The sequence below is a fragment of the Channa argus genome, chromosome 7 (assembly GCF_033026475.1).
Source record: "Channa argus isolate prfri chromosome 7, Channa argus male v1.0, whole genome shotgun sequence".
Lineage (NCBI taxonomy): Eukaryota > Metazoa > Chordata > Actinopteri > Anabantiformes > Channidae > Channa > Channa argus.
Genome location: NC_090203.1, coordinates 3,736,645 through 3,752,470, shown reverse-complemented (window position 1 = coordinate 3,752,470; position 15,826 = coordinate 3,736,645). Strand labels below are relative to the sequence as shown.

The 15,826-nt window shown below is 42.4% G+C and overlaps 3 protein-coding genes across 6 annotated transcripts in view; all 3 read right to left on the bottom strand.

Moving 5' to 3' along the window:
- Positions 1-1,603, bottom strand: part of crppa (CDP-L-ribitol pyrophosphorylase A) — a 38,778-nt gene extending 37,175 nt beyond the window's left edge. The window contains exon 1 of one of the 2 annotated variants that reach the window (XM_067509811.1): positions 1,145-1,603. In XM_067509811.1, coding sequence (XP_067365912.1) covers positions 1,145-1,428 — 284 coding nt within the window. In that variant the 5' untranslated portion in view covers positions 1,429-1,603. The remainder of the gene's footprint in view (positions 1-1,144) is intronic. The other variant, XM_067509810.1, reaches the window with a different exon arrangement.
- An 800-nt stretch (positions 1,604-2,403) lies between these two features.
- sostdc1a (sclerostin domain containing 1a) lies at positions 2,404-5,487 on the bottom strand. Its single transcript, XM_067509817.1, has 2 exons — positions 5,047-5,487; positions 2,404-3,431 (listed from the first exon to the last, which is right to left on the bottom strand). The coding sequence occupies exons 1-2, from the start codon at positions 5,249-5,251 to the stop codon at positions 2,977-2,979; spliced, it is 660 nt and encodes a 219-aa protein (XP_067365918.1). The 5' UTR covers positions 5,252-5,487; the 3' UTR covers positions 2,404-2,976.
- Positions 5,488-11,206: 5,719 nt separating this feature from the next.
- On the bottom strand, positions 11,207-15,816 carry ankmy2a (ankyrin repeat and MYND domain containing 2a). 3 transcript variants are annotated; one of them, XM_067509812.1, is made up of 10 exons: positions 15,604-15,816; positions 15,083-15,147; positions 14,452-14,590; positions 14,251-14,349; positions 13,877-14,037; positions 13,512-13,726; positions 13,239-13,374; positions 12,929-13,057; positions 12,559-12,688; positions 11,207-12,079 (listed from the first exon to the last, which is right to left on the bottom strand). In XM_067509812.1, the coding sequence occupies exons 1-10, from the start codon at positions 15,668-15,670 to the stop codon at positions 11,955-11,957; spliced, it is 1,266 nt and encodes a 421-aa protein (XP_067365913.1). In that variant the 5' UTR covers positions 15,671-15,816; the 3' UTR covers positions 11,207-11,954. The 3 variants fall into 3 exon arrangements, with proteins under 3 accessions (XP_067365913.1, XP_067365914.1, XP_067365915.1); XM_067509813.1 differs by having other exon boundaries at positions 15,083-15,212; positions 15,604-15,791; XM_067509814.1 differs by lacking the exon at positions 15,083-15,147 and having other exon boundaries at positions 15,604-15,793.
- Positions 15,817-15,826: the final 10 nt, after the last annotated feature.

The window sequence follows — 15,826 nt, the reverse complement described above, 5'->3', positions numbered from 1 at the left end:
TGCTGGGTCATCTGCTAGTGCTAAGAAAACCATTAAAAAGACTAAACTGCGACACACATCATACAAAATGTAAGACTTTGCATTATAAAACTGGGAAAAGTACATAAGAAAACTATTATCTCATTTGCAGGTAATACGACACACTTTTGTTCTCCCAAGGTAGCTATCATTTGAATGCCTCTGGCTGTGGCACGGATTACATCGGAGGCAGTGCTGCAAGTCAGAGAGCTTGTCTGACTGTGAGTCATTTTCATTTGTTAAAATACATTGTTTATCCAGCAATGTAAAAAGTCGCCTGGTTTTTATCCTCCTCCTAAACTTTATCCTTCAAAAAGACCAGATCTCTGGGTAACAAACAAAACTGAACAGTGTGACCTCTATGACCTCCGTGTACTGCATTAGAAGCAAGTACGTAAAATGTAGGCTGTTCTCTAGGCTTCGCTGCAGCGATTTAAAGTTCACCTATTACAAGAAGTAAAAACTGAATTACGATAATCAAGGCGAGAAGAAATAAAAGCGTGAATAATCATCTCCAGATCACCATAAGAAGAGGTGATTCTCATGTTTTAGACCACCACATTCACGTTAAATAGGATGGGTTGCATTAAATTGCACAAGTTGTCATAATGTTATGGCTGATTGGTGCATTTTATCCAAATGTCCAGTTTCCCAAACAGAATCAGTGTGGGGCTAAGTGAAATATGAATGGATTCAATGCAGTGTGTTGTGCTAGGACTGCTATGAGTATTGGGATGTGATTGTTGAGACGAAACATGAATTTCTGAAAACCAGCATATCCTGAACATGAGCATAGGAGAATCCGGAATGAACGGGAAGGTAAAACCATATGTGCTTGGTTACATAGCGTGAGCAGTTTAAATGGAAGTGAACTGAGCCTTTAATGAAACTGCTTCTAAGACTAATGAAGAGCTTGATTCCGCCTGTTGTCTTTCCTCCTGTAAAAGTAATGGTGGAAAAAAACGATTGTGAAAATGAAAATACTCGAGCTTATAAATAATATAGCACATAATTGCTGGCATGTAAAACCTGCACAGACACACACCGGCCGTTAGCGGAAGTCCTGTGCTCCTGGTGCCTGGACGTGCTCACAGCTTTGTGGCGTCTGTGACTTCGTATTTCTTACCTCTCGAAAGCCTGGATGGTGAAGCTTATTAACGGTCTACCCAGGACTGAGCAGAACTGCTTCGGGGTCTGCAGTCCAGTTCTCTCCCCGGTGCCGCCGGCTGGAAGAACCACTGACACCGGGAAGTCCACGCTGCGATCCATCGGCTGGCGGTCCCTCACGCCCGCCTCGCGGGTTGGAAAAGTCCGGGGACGAGCGGGCCTTGCTGGGTCACGGTTATCGGCGTCCTCGTTCGGAGATGTTTTCTCCATCGGTTCACAGACGAGGGGGTCATAGGAGGTCATTTCCCCAACCAAACACTGCTCATCCCCAGTGACTGGGGGGTGAGCGTGGGGGTGGGAAGGTAACGGCAACACGGATAGAGATTTGGGAAACACCGCAGTGAAGTTAGGAGCAACTTCCCCGCAGCACTTCCGGCGACTTCTTTCAAAATAAAACCCATGCGTTTGTTGGTTTGGTTTTTTTTTTTTTTTCAAACCTAAACTGCAAAAACGGTGGAATCATTTATTGCTGGTTACTTGTCGGTCTGTAACCTAAAGTAAACAATTCATTATTTGAGTCATTTCTACATTTGTGAAGAGCAGTTTACTTTCAACTTAAATACTGGCCCCAATGCTCTGCTACATCTAAACACATTCAAGAATTATGAATAAGAAGCTGCAAAAATGTCTCACTCAAAAGCTTTTTAGAGGCACCGCTGTTCCAGGAGTACGATCAACTGCCCCTCTCCACATTAGAGGACTTGCAGCATATTTCCGATACATAAATATTCAACAATTTAATGGAGAAGGTTGTTTAAAAAGTAATAAAACCGAGAAAATACTTCATAACAATTGCTCCCAGTGTAAATTCCATCGAAATGACCATATTCGGCACGTCAATCATACTTTGTTCAAAACGTTGTATCATGTTTTATGAGCTTTCAAACTAAAATTTGCACATTAAATATAGTAGAGTTAAAAAAACAAACAAACATAAATTACCCATTGAGAATTATACAAGACTCCATGTCAAAGAACATACTATGCAGTAGTGAGAAAATACTGATGAACTACTACGTTATTTTGTTAATATCAAAAGCAGAAGACAGCCAATTAATACAAGTCTTTCCACAGCAAAAGGACAAGTAATCTTGATATTATAAAGACTCTATGTGGACTGTATCCATGATCAACTCACCTGAATTTATGACTGCAGCGATATGTTTAAAGGTCGACCTTCCTGTTGATGAAACACTGTCTCCATTGACAACAATGTGATAAAAACACAATATATTTATTTCGTATAAAATTATTACAAGAATGATTGATGACAAAAATTGCTCCAGTCTTCACCCACAAGTTGACACCCCTTAAGCAAGAATATTATACAGTTTGTTGCCACAGAAAATATATATTACATCATAAATCTTAGAGTAAAATCTTATACACATGGCAATACTTCAAAAGGCAAGCATTATTTTGAGATATGTACAAGTATTTACACATTTTTTAAGATGTTTACTGGTGTTGGTTCCTAAACATGTATAGCATATAAAATTGACGTATATACATGGCTAAATGTGATCGAGACTTTTTTAGAAAGCTCTGCAGACCTTGAACTTACATGGCCCACTTCTGTTCACACTCTTTTACAACATGGAATAAAATGTGAAGAAAAGTCCTTGGTTTGCCCTTTGGAGTTTCCCAATCATATCTTCACATAAATCAGGTCCCAGTGGGAGATAATCCACAACTGCAAGCTATGGAGGTTTAGCTTCCCCTGTCACAGAGAGACAGAACTCCTGTAGGCTTATGTGGATTCAGAGTCAGTCTTTACAAGTCTACCTGCTCTCAGGGTTCGGTTTCGTGCCAGTTCTCCCTCAGCCGGTTCTTGCCCATCCTCCTTTTGCCCTTGGACTTGCGCTTGTGGAGGAGCTGCGGCGCCAACAGCCCCGGCTCCTCAAACTTGTGTCCGGATTCGTTGTGCTGCCTCGAGTACCTCTTGCATTTACAGGAGGTTACCACGGTGATTTTGTACGTTCTCGTGCTGCCGTCCTGGCACTGTAGCTGGATGCGCTGGGTTCGGGTCTTGTCGTTGACACACCTCCAGTCTTGGTTGCTGCTGCGGCGACTCCAGAACTTCCTGCTGTAGGCGCTGCCAATCCAGTTTTGGAGCATCTGCGCTGGGAGACACTCGCCAGCACATACTAGTTCCTTGATGGGTTTGATGCTGGTGCAGTGGCCATCTGAGATGTACTTCGTTGATCGCAGCTCTCTGCATCCGATTTGGTTTCGATCTGTTGGAACTGCGTAAAACAAATGTGGAAAATCAGTCAACATTTATGTCCTTTCTTATCCTATTGATTATTACGTATATGTATAACATACCGGTAATGAAAAAACTTTTAAACAATTAAAGTGTCGCTGATTCTGCTAATTAATTTTGTGATTAATTGGCTGGCTCATTCTGGGAGATGTGAATTACGGAAGAAAGCTCTTATTAGCGCCGATTGAGGTTTAGGGGTTTTCCTCAAACTCATTTTCACTCCCTTTGAATTATTATTCAGCCTCCAGCACACAGGAAAGGGAAACAGCTGGAGGTACTGTGGCGTTTCCAGACAGCAGGATTATGTCAGTGACCGTCAGCAGGTTACAAGCACTGTCCTCCTGCTCTCCACTCCCTCACTGTAACCCAAGCTCAGGTCCATTCATACAGCTCTATGCCCCCCCACCACCACCCTCGCTGTGACATTGTTTGATGAACGAACGGGGCTGAGGCTCCGTCGCCCTCTCCGTCCTCCTCATATGCCCCCGCACCTCCCTCCCCTCCTTCTGAAAGCTCCCAATCACCTTCACTGACACCCAGTCCTCATCTGGAGCCCGACCACCACCAAGGTGTGTTTTAGTGCCGCTGATGCCTCAGCTCACTGTGGTGATGGGCACGGAAACAACCTCTGTGACGTCCCTTTGCAATGATCTTGTTAACTTTCATATAATGTCCAAATGTGTGAATGTGAGCATTAATGTTTGTCCGACCTGTGATCATGGCTGTGCCAAAAAGTGAGATTAAGAACAATAGTTTTTTAACCATATCACTGGGCTGTATCATGAATAGTCTGTCATGCAGCAATTCATTAGAAGCAGATTAAATATTGCAGTAATTAATCCACACACCTCTGTCCTCTTGTCTCTCTGTCTTCAGTGTTACATCCTTTATGTTCACTTCGTTTTCACTCCTTGTTTATATTCATATTCATTTTGAATATGGATCATAACAATGTGTCTCCAACAGTGTGTGCGCAAAATGTTTTTTATACAATGAAAGATTTATGAAATGGCCTCGTGCAACCTTGAGGTGTGTTGACCCTCAAGAACATAGTGGTTATGGGTAACGAAGTAGTTGATGGTTAGTTTGACACTGGGATTTATTTATGGCGACGCTACGTTTCCCCCCAAAACTAGTGTTTTAGGATGACTGCATGTCTATAGCCAGATGCAGATGCAGATGTGTAAGCGGAATAAAAAGCTGATAGGATTAAGAGCCCGCTTGTTGGTCCGCTATTTGGATCTTTGAGATGCGGATGGGAAAATGGGGAATCCGATGCTGAAACCTGAACTTCATTCACAGCTCCTGGCTGCCTGAACCTTCACGTAAGGGGAATCATGAACTCGATTACAGATGGAGCCTTGTAGCCTAATTACCGTGAATTACCCTGCGTGACAAACGGTGCCATGGAAAAGGAAAACATAAGGCTCAAACGTTCTACAGCTGTGACAAACCTTGGATTTAAATATGTCACTCAGTGAAATTACTCTCACACACTCCGTTATTACAAGTAGCAGCATCTGATCATCGCCCACAGCCCAGTGAAACCCCAAAGCAGCAGAGCATCCTCCTTCCTCCCTTCCTCCCTCACTCACCCCCTCTGTCCTGCTCCGTGCCGCTCGCTCCTCTCCCGCCGGTGCGTGCGCGGTTCAGGGTCACGTTGCTCTGCACCTCCGGCACCGGCGCGTTCCCTTGCGTGAACAGCACTTCCGTGGCGTCGTTCTTGAACGCTTGGCAACTCCTCAAGAGCATGCACAGCAAGACCAGCGAGTGGCACGACTCGTGCGCGCTCAGGTGCATGGTTGTCGCTGGGAGAGGGAAGTGCAGCGGTTTGCCAACGGTTAGAAACCTACTGATGCTGGATGAACTGCTTGCGACTCCCCGCTGTCCCGCAGACTTTATACCCTACGGCTGCTCCGCCTCTGGTTTTGGCTGCTGCTCAGGTGCATCTCGTTTGCGAGGTTCCCATTGGTCGTCAGGAATCTCAAACTCCGCCCCTGCTTTTGTTTGGGACCACTAATTTGTAGTCCTGGATGCTGGGTGGGAAATAACCTATACGATGATGATGATGATGATGATGATGATGATGATGATGGGATTAGGTTAAAGACAATGAAAGTAGTATTGCTATTTTCCTCAGCATTGTAAAGTCCTTCCTCAATGGGTGACACATAGTGAGGTTGCTGTTTATAATTATTCAGGTCCTGAAGTGCCTATTAGCAGCAGGTGTGAAATCCAACACATTGTGTTGTCTATACAGTTGGGTGCGACAGTTTGCATCCTCTTATTTTGAAATGACAAAACAAGTAAAAGATCCTTTTTAATCAACATAACATTTAATGCACATTCGGCTAGAACAGTTCTTTCTTCAGAAATGAATTAAAGGTCATTTTGAATTAATGTATCAAGCTTTTGCATCCCATAAATCTGCAGTGTTTTCAGCTCGATTGGTTAGATTTGCATTTTCATTTATTGTAATTTCTTGAGAATCACTGCCTAAACCACCGGGTGCAGCAGAGCAGGGCGAGGGAGGCCTGGATGGAGACGAGTGGATCGGTTTTGAGTCTCACGCCAGTGGTAGCTTAAGCTGCATATTGTAGCATTAATCCTTTACCAGCATCGTTAAAATATTCATATACTCCCCTGTACGATATGAAACCAATCACAACAAGAAATGAGAAACGATTCTTCGCAGGTCTGTGTCGTATCCATCCGGCAAAAATTCACTTCTTTTTCATGTCAGTAGATGCAGGTCATCTTTTCTACATTGTTGTATTTCGACATCCAACATGCTGCACTAAGAAGTGGATTTCTGAGTGATTCCTCTTGCTGCTGAGCACCAGCACTTCATCTGCTGTCAAACATGCACCAGCAGAATTGTTAGAGTTCAAAATCCAGGAAATTAATTCTAATTTTTGGTTCATATCTGCCAGTTTCAGTCATTAATTCAAAAATCATGGCTTATTTCCTCCAGGATGAAAAAAAACCCAAAAAACTCTTGTAGCTACAGAAAGTGTAGCCTGAGAAAACACCACTGAATAACACTCTTTGTTTGTTTTCTAGATCTGGATCTCAGTGTGTCCAGATTTGGCAGTTCAACACCAGCTTTCAAAAATTGCCCTAAATCAGCAGCTTAAAGGGCTAAAAATGTGTCGGCCTAATTTTGGTGAACGTGTTTGTAGCCATGGCTCCAGTTATTCTTCAGGGTTGGATGGTGTTCTGACCTTACGGGGTAACACTCAGACTTTGGTTGTAGTGATTCCTGCTGTCCTCATACACTTTCACTGTCCACTAAAGCTGAATTTGTTTACTCTGTTCGGTTTGTGCTGCTTTGGCATCTTACTCTTCTCATGCTTCTGGTTCCAAATCGTCTTAGCAGTCGATTAGCTGCGTGTTTCAATCTTCCTGTTTAGGGACAGAAACCTTTGCATTTGGAGAAAACACAAACTTTTTCATGCACACAATGTCATCATTTTCACTTAAAATGTTCTCCCGGCTAACACGCAAATGTTTGGCTGAAAGTTCAATGGTTGATCTCGGTTCAGTGTTAAAAGCACTTTGGTATGGTGTTGAACTGAGGTCTTGCATCAACAGATTTATTTTCATAAAGTGCTGAAAGAAGGCAGACAAATGCATTAGAAACACAACAGACCACTTCTGTGTTGTTTCCTCACACGTAGTTACGCCACCATTTACACACTGTTCCTCAAACAGCTGGACTAATCAACAATTCATAGTTTTTCTTGTGCATCTGGAAAAAGAGATTCTGCAAGAGCATTTCCAATTACATTTGGTCTTCTTTCATCTAAAGAGGCTTCCATGTGAGGGACAGAGCAAGCGAATGGAGATGACGCTGAAAACCAACGTGAAAAGAGAAGAAGTGAACCCGACCAGACCTGTGAACCTGATGTGAGCTGCCACAGCTGTGTGACGTGGCTGATCAAAAAAAATGAGGCGCGCTGCTGCATTTGGGATCACGTGGACAGGTTTGGTAGTGCTGCAGGTGAGGAGGCCACTGAACAGTAGCAGTAGATGTTTGAGGACTTGGGAACAATATTCAGAACAGAAAATTGCAGAGAATTGTAAAACGTTATTCGACCCTGATCCAGTTCGTGACAATCTCTCAAACACCAACACGTTTTACAGTTTGTTTAGTTTCTCCTGCTGGATATTGGCCACGTTGTGACTTACTTCTCTTATTAGGCGCGTGTTTAATTCCACAACGAAAGCTGATATTGTCTGTGTGTAATTTCCTCCCTGTGACTACCTCTCACACACTGACAGTTGCACATCTGATGATGCAAGTGCCCAGACAAACTGGAGTCGCGGTGTGTCCGCTGCACAAAACAAGGAGAGATATAATTACTTTTGTGGGGAACATTCAATCCAGGCTTGTCTTACTGATTTGAGAAGAGGCTTCATGCAGACACACTAATTGTCTCTCATGTGAATGAAAGCAGATACGCACATCACTTGTCTATTTTATTACCACACAAGCAGTAGTATGGTGGTGTCTTTTTTATTTCTCTGAGCGATTAGTGGAAAACACTCCAATTTAGCCTGGAGTTCAAACTATTAATTAGTAAAAAACATGACATTTGTGAGATTTAAGTTATCGCCGTGAAGGAAAGCAAAGTGCATTTCAAATCTTCAAACCTTCGTATTTGATTATTCAGACAGATTTCAGATATGGAAGAAAGAATTGATTGAAAATGGAGAATTTAGCCAAAAAGTGCAGCACAACAACAGAAAGCAGGGAAAACAGCAACGGAGGAGGAAAGAAAAAAGTTTGGAAAACTTTGGAGATTGGAACTAAAAGAAGGGAGATAATGAGAAAGAAGGGAAGGTAAATAGGATATGAGAAAAGAAGGAACAAAAGGAAACACATTGGGAAAGAAGAAAGTAGAACAGGTTAGAAAGAAAGGAGTTAAATGAAAGAAGAAGAAAAGTATAAAGGGAGGAGATTACTGAATAAATAAGGGGGAAAAGAATGAAAAAGCCATTAATTTTTTTTTTTTTTTTTGTCCTTTCGGCTTATTCCGTGAGTTCAGGGTCGCCACAGCGGATCATTAATAATCAAAGAAAAAAAGAAGAGAAATAAGGAAAGAAGTCCAGAAACAAAAGGAGGAAATAAAGTCTGAAAGATGCATCATGTGGCAAAAACTATGTGGACGCACCTGTCAACTTACATTTGTGCACTTTTGGTCTGGAGCTATTTTCCACAGTTTGGGACCTTTAGTTCCAAATGAGGAAACGCTCGTTTTTTTTTTTAAACTTATGACAATAGTGTTCCGACTTCCAGCTTTGCGGCAACGGTTTGTGTTTGTCCCTTTCGCCTGCATCTGCAAAGCCAGACCCACAAAGACACGTCGGGGCCTAAAAGTCTGGTGCGAAGCCTGCTCAGCAAACAGCCTGACCAGGCCGTAGCTACGCAGAGGAAGATGAGAATATCCACCTTCCTCCACCACTAATCTAAAGCTCGTGACGCCTGCTGCAAAAGTAGCAAACATAAGTGGAAGATATTCTGAAAGGTCTCAGCTGTAAAACCATGTGGTACAATATTTGCGATTGTCCGTCGGTGACTCTGCAAATCAGCTCAGCAGGTGAAGCCAGTCTGTCGTTAACCTTCGCACTCATTTCCTCTCTCTTAAACAACACCAGATACTCCACAAAAGACAACGCAGCCGGCTCTTCTCAGGAAACTATTTACACTTCGACACCCCTCCGAGCTGCTTGTGGGACCGGGTTACCAGAGGCTGAGAAGTGAATATGATAGGCTGTAGCCTTTGTGCTCCCACTTTGTAAAGAAACGGAAAGCTGAGAGCGGACTCCCTCTCGGAGCGTATTGAAACTGAAGCAGCAGGAATTCGATTGCCTCTAACCCTCATGGGAAATGAAAGGTGGCCGGGTCAAAAGCGTAGTGATGAGCAGCACGGCAGGACTGTGTTCATGATCAGGAAGTGCCCTCACGCAGGGAAGGGAGGTGCACAACACCTGGAGAAGAGCCAGGAAAGATCCCAAAATCACAACACTGTCGGATTTCATTTGTGATGAAGGTGCTGAATGAGCATTTAATATTATGTTGATGGACCCTTTTTGCATTTTCAAAATAACTTTAGTACTTTGAGGTACTTGTACTTTAATGTGTTTCCATTTCAGTATACTTTCACTCCAATACATACGTTTCCCTTGGCCACATTTACTTCTCTGGTTTATTAAATATTTTACTGATGTAGATACTTAACCAGTAGAAGAATTGTGATGCGTGTTATAAATGTCATTTTTTTTTTAAACTTTGGCTAATTGCAAGGTCGCACACAATTTATGGAGATCGATTGAATTCATTTTTGGGCCACATTCTAAATTCCTGAAGAGAATATAACCCAGATAAACAACTAACAAACTATGCTTTATAGCAGTCATGTGAAAACCCCAGGGTCAGTGGTTTGATGCCCAGTTTCACCTGGCTACATGTTGACTTGGGCATAATTATGTACGGACGTGTGTATAATCCACAAAGTGGCTGAAATCGGCTCCAACTACCAAGTTTCTATAATAAGACAGATATTTGTCCTTATTTGTTTATTAAGTACTAGATTTTATGTTTTATGTCATCAACAGCATCGAATACAGTTCGATTTAAAGTACATTGTTTTCTTGGTGGAGTTCCTGTACTTTTGTACTTATACAGTGTAGAATATGTACTTAGTGCCTCAGCTTAACTTCTGAACTTGAAGTGGTACTTCTACTTATAGTGTAGCATTTTGTATCACTTGAGTATTTACTTTGTGTACTTCTACTCCAGCTGCATTTATAAAACTATATCATTATCGGTGGTACGTAGTGACAGTATCAGTATCTCCTGGTCTCAAATATCATATAGAACTGACTCAAGTGCCTTCACTGATAGAGGTGCTACAATTGTGTATGGAAGCAAAAGTGACACCACCATAAAGTACAAATACTTAAGAGCAAGCGAGACACCTTACTTTTTTCCCCACTGTGAGGGGAAAAATGTATGCAAAGATTAATTTCCAATACTTTCACTGCTGCTCTATTACTGCCTCAAGGTTAAGATGTGCATTAGTGACCTTCTTGACTTCGAACCGTTGACAGTTTCTTCTTGAATTCTAATGAAACACTGCCCTCTGCTGGATTGATACTTTCCCTGCAGACCGATACAAATACTTAAAACGTCTGTTAACAGACAATTTACTATCAGTGTGTGAAAGGCAAACCAGCAGAAAAGCACAGCAAGCACATCGGGCGTCGTTCCCTGGCAACAGATGCGGCTGCTATGGAAATGTGAAAGTGACAATGGAGGTGGCCACAACTTTTATCTCACACTTTTAAAACCCCAGATTGAAAAGAGCCATTATTTTCTGCAGAAGTGGGAAATAAAGAGCCGTGCTTCTGTTCGCCAACTCAGTCTCGCCAAAAAGACTTAATTGTTCAGGGACATTTAGAACAATTTCTCTCTAATTTTCACTGTATGTTATTAGCAGCTACATATTAGTTTGGATTAAATGGCAGATTGTCCTTCTACAATCTTTCAGATCAGAGAACTTATTTTCTAATAAACATTGAGGCTAATGTGAGCACTAATCGACGGGCACTAGAGAGCAAAGGTCTGGCTGCAGAGTTATTATACACTCATATTATTCATTTTTGGGAGGGAGGTACTTGTACGGACAACTCAAAAAACCAATAAAGCCACGACGTACAGGCATAAAAATCAAGAACATACAAGAAAAAAAAAGTCTTTAGTCTTTATTAATGTGATAAAAATCAAGTTGTTTGACATAATATGTCTTTTGCTGTGTACAACAAGGTTTAATTAACAATAAAACTTGTGGCGGAAAAAAAAAAAAAAAAAACCTTCATTTAGATACACAGTAATCCTGGGAAATCTGGAGCTTTAGCATCATCTTTCATGATACACAAAAATAAATTCCCGTTTATGCCGTTTATATTTAAAAATATACATTTTTGGTCAATATCGTCCAGCCGTGTTGTCCGCTGCCAACCCACCTTGAGGTTTTTGGTACAAAACAATGCTGACGTAAATCTTGTGTACAGCAAACAAACAGCTGACGGTTGGTTTTTTGCTCTTTCGGCTGCTTCTCTTCCCACAGAGGATGCTACTGTATCTTAAGGTAGTTTTGTTTTACATCACTGCTCTTCACATATTACTCACAGTTCCTCCCAGTGACCTCTACCACAAACACATCAGCCTATGCAAGTTTAACATTCACATAAAGTATATCAATATCATCTTAATTAACAGAGAAAAATGACATGAAGAATCACCGCCATGGCACAAACCTCCCTCTGATGATGTAGTGCCTCACTGCCTTTGCGAGTCTTAGGTTGATAATAAATACAGGTTCTTTTCGCTCATTGGACCAGGCCCTGCCTGGGTTTTGGCCTCTGCCTGTTCTGTCAGCGGTGTTCGGATGTGTTCTGGAGATGGTGGTTAGTGATGCTGACTGTTAGATGTTCCTCAGTTGTCAGCAGCTGAGATGGAAATGGGGTTTGAGGTTTCCGCACAGGAGGTGGCCTCACTGTTGGTCTCCACTGACAGCTCCTCCAGGGATTCGGTGGCCTCCTTCACTGCTTTACTCTCCACTGAAACACAAGTACAGTGTCGTTACTGTAAGTCGGAACTTTATACAGGAATCTCCGTGCTCTGTCATGTTTGTTTTACTGGGCTTTAGGTTGGACAAGACAATAATTCTGGCAAAGTGTCTTTGATCACATTAAAAATTAAGTCTTATGTCGTATAACTCCAACAGATTGTCCGACTTTTACACATTTCAACCAGCTTCTTTTTTTGCTGCTCACTGAAACTGAAGACTGCAAACAAAGTGAACCAGGAAATTCTTACTTAATAGAAAGTGCATCAAATAATGTACCAAAAGCTAGTGGAACGATCAGTATGAGAATCCTATCCTTGGGACTGTCGTGAGATTGCATCGGGCCTTACGTTGATTTCATATATTGCTGATAAAACGACCGTTGCTTGTTATTCTGCAATAACCTCTCATTATGTAAAGATGGTCATCGGCTTTTGTTGTAGCGTTTGACTCAAATGTTTAATAAAATACCGTTGCTCTGCTCCATCTTTAGTTTGGCTGTTTCTGCCTCTTGCTTCTCTCTCTGGTCTTGAAGTTTCTTACAGACTTTCTTGTGCGTGAACCAGTGCATCTTCTGACAGGCTTGGCCACAGTAAATCACCTGGTTAAAAAAATAAAAAATAAAAATAAGACTTTACTTTGTACCTGAATAAAAGTCACAACTAAGACATAGTGGAACTTCCCAAAAGATGCAGCAGAGTAGGACTTCTTAAAAATGGTGCCACCAAAAGTTACAGAAGAAAATACACCCAAGGAAAGAAAAAAAACAAAGCTGCATGAATCTCTATGCATGTAGAACTTTATTGGTACGCAAACTGAAATATTACTGTAATTTCAATACCGTTTTACAGATAGAACATCTCTTCTCGGCTCCCTTTTCTCCACAGGATGTACAGAACTCTGCATCCATGAAGCCCACCTGACCTGTGATGGCCTGAGTGAGCACTGAAAGAGCTGTGGGGTCATTACCCTGTGAAGAAAGAAAACTGATTACAACCAAAAACCAAGACACAACACAGTTAGACGGAAACAACCAACGCACTCTTCTTTATGATCAAATTTACAGCCGTGTTAGTTTGTGTCAATGAGCAGAGTAATACACTGGATTCATGCCCCGTGAAACGCTGGATTCAAACTTCGCTCAGACTTACAATGTCCACAGGAGCAATACTTCGCACCAGCTGTTGCAGCAGAGTCGTGTCACAGTAAGGGAACTTGCGAATGCATTCTCTGATGAACTTCTCTTGATAGACCGGGAAGCCATCGCTCTCCCGTCCCTTCAGCAAACTGCAGGAGAAAAATGCAAGTGACATTTTTTAACTTTCAAAGTGCAATTAAACAACGTTCTTAGACGTTGCTTGGTATTACATTATATATTTAACAGATTATTACACTGTATACTACAACGTCAGACGTGGCCTTGCCTCTTGATGAGCCCATCCAGCTTGTCCTCGCGGTCTTTGAGGAAGGAAGCACACTTTCCCAGCACACAGCTGATGTAGTGCATCTTCATGGACAGCACCTCATTCATATCCTGCTGCTTGATGCACTTCTCACAAATGAGCTCCATCACCCGGCGACATTTGTCCAGAGCCTCCACCTCAGCGAGCAGGGGGTTCTCTTTCACCAGCAACACCATCTAGAACAATTACTTATTAAATTGTCGTCGGAAGAAAGTTTGAGTTTTTTCAAATCCAAACACTGCCAATGACTTGCTGCCTTAGAGCCTGCATCAAAACAATGACTCCAGAAAAACCTTTTTTTAAAATCCTACGCAGTGGTGTCCTACCTTGACAGGATTCAGGTTGGTGCTCATGATAATCTTGTGTAGGGGTCTTGCTAGTTTGGGAGGCAGCTTGGGTTCCTTCTCCAAACCCTGGGGTTTGGTGTAGTAGTCCATTTTGGCACGGGAGAAGAAGTTGTTGATCACCGTGACACAGTCATGTTGACCTGAGAAGGGACAACAGGAATATCTCTTATATGTTTATCGGTTTGTTGTTCGTCCTTTTTTTGAAGGACAAAAAGTCTAAAAGTCTTAATGTTTAAAGCATTGCTCCACTTTCTTGCTTTACTCGAAATACAAACAGAAGGGAAAACAGTGAAGAAGTCTTGCATACATTTCTCTCTGCAAGCAAACTGCAGCGGTGCCACATCCAGACATACCAACAAAGGCGGCCATTTGTGCAGCGGTCCTTCCGACCGAGTTGACTACATCGGTTTCTGCCCCTGCATCTAACATCATCCATGTAATCTCAGTGTTTCCTGTGGGCACAGAATAAGAGGCATCACAACTGGGAACAACTTCCAAAAAAAAAAAAAAAAAAAAAACCACAATGGGGATTGTTCCACCTTTTAATTGCGTACCTGACAGACCAGCAAACATCAGGGCTGTGTATCCGTGCTCATGTTCATTGCAGTTTACATTCGCTCCATGCCGCAGCAGCAACTTGCACATGTCTGCTTTCCCTTTGTAAGCGGCATGCATGAGAGGGGTCATCCCGTACTAAGGGCGAGACAAAAGGCAGGACAGAAACTGAGAATGAAAATACGAATTGCTTTACTGTCAATGAACTAATCATTTCACCCTTAAAAAGCATTTTATGAATCAACCGGCTGGTCAAACGAAACCTAATTTGCAATGATGCAAAACCCTCAATGAACAGTCGGATAGATCGGTGGATGGTGTTTAACGAGAGTCATTTTGGGGCAGATGCAGCTTAGTTGGTAAAGTAGTCGTCCTCTCCTGGTTACATGTCAAAGTGTGGGGCAAGACACTGAGACCTTGCATGGCAGCAGCTACCATCGGTGTGTGTGACTAGGTGAATGAAAAGCAACTTTGCGAAGTGATTTGGACAAAAGAACCATATAAGTAGACGGTCCTGCTCATTTGATTGTTCTGTCGTCGGTGTCATATTGAAATAGACAAACTAACACAGTGTTAAGGATCTTGATGTGTGAGTCACGCAAAATGTCTCTGAGTGTTTACTTCTGTTACCTCATCCAGGCAGTTGACTCGAACATCCTTACATCCCAGCAGCCTTGAGGCTTCCTGAACATTCCCTAGAAGCACAAAACGCAGTTAAACCGTAGCATCATCAGCACTGCTCCGAGCTTTCCAGTCGGCTCTGCAGGGACACACACTCCTATGAAGTCAGGTTTGGTAACGAGCAACTCAATTATTGTGCAGTAACGTTGTAACTGTCTGCATTGGCCACAGACAAAGTTATCGAGCAAGTTGCCGTCGCTGAATTGGAAAAGGTTAAATACAGCAAGTTTTCCTGAGTGGCGATGCAATTTAGCTATTAGCTGACCTCGCTCTACTAAAGCCTGGCAGCAAACTAACCCTTAAATTAGTGGTTATCATTTAGCAAAGCATCGAGCAGCAAACACGGTTTAGCCGACGCTTTTCTGTCCCATTTGTATCCTCGTTTATTTTCATGCAGGCTAACAAGCGCTAACCGCTAACGGCAGGTTCTACGGCTGCTCCAAAGATTAGCGTTAGCCGCACAGGCTTACCTGCAGTAATCACCTCAAACAGCTCCTTTTCGCTTGAAGACAAGTCTCCCTTCTTAGGAGCAGACATGGTGGTTATTGCTAGTGTGAAATCGAGCTATAACGACCCAAATTAAACGGGAAATTCTTAATTAAAAAAAACAAACGAAAAAAAAACAGCGGTTCTCCTCGTTTTAACTGATGCGCAGGCATGGACGCTAGCTAACATCGGGCTGTCATTTGGAAG

Coding starts and splice junctions, on each gene's coding strand:
- sostdc1a (XM_067509817.1), bottom strand. CDS start 5,251: ATGCACCTGAGCGCGCACGAGTCGTGCCACTCGCTGGTCTTGCTGTGC. Junction 3,432..5,046: donor CACGGAGCAGGACAGAGGGG/GTGAGTGAGGGA, acceptor TGTTTTACGCAG/TTCCAACAGATCGAAACCAA.
- ankmy2a (XM_067509812.1), bottom strand. CDS start 15,670: ATGTCTGCTCCTAAGAAGGGAGACTTGTCTTCAAGCGAAAAGGAGCTG. Junction 14,350..14,451: donor GATGTTTGCTGGTCTGTCAG/GTACGCAATTAA, acceptor CTGTGCCCACAG/GAAACACTGAGATTACATGG. Junction 12,689..12,928: donor GATGTTCTATCTGTAAAACG/GTATTGAAATTA, acceptor TTTTTTAACCAG/GTGATTTACTGTGGCCAAGC.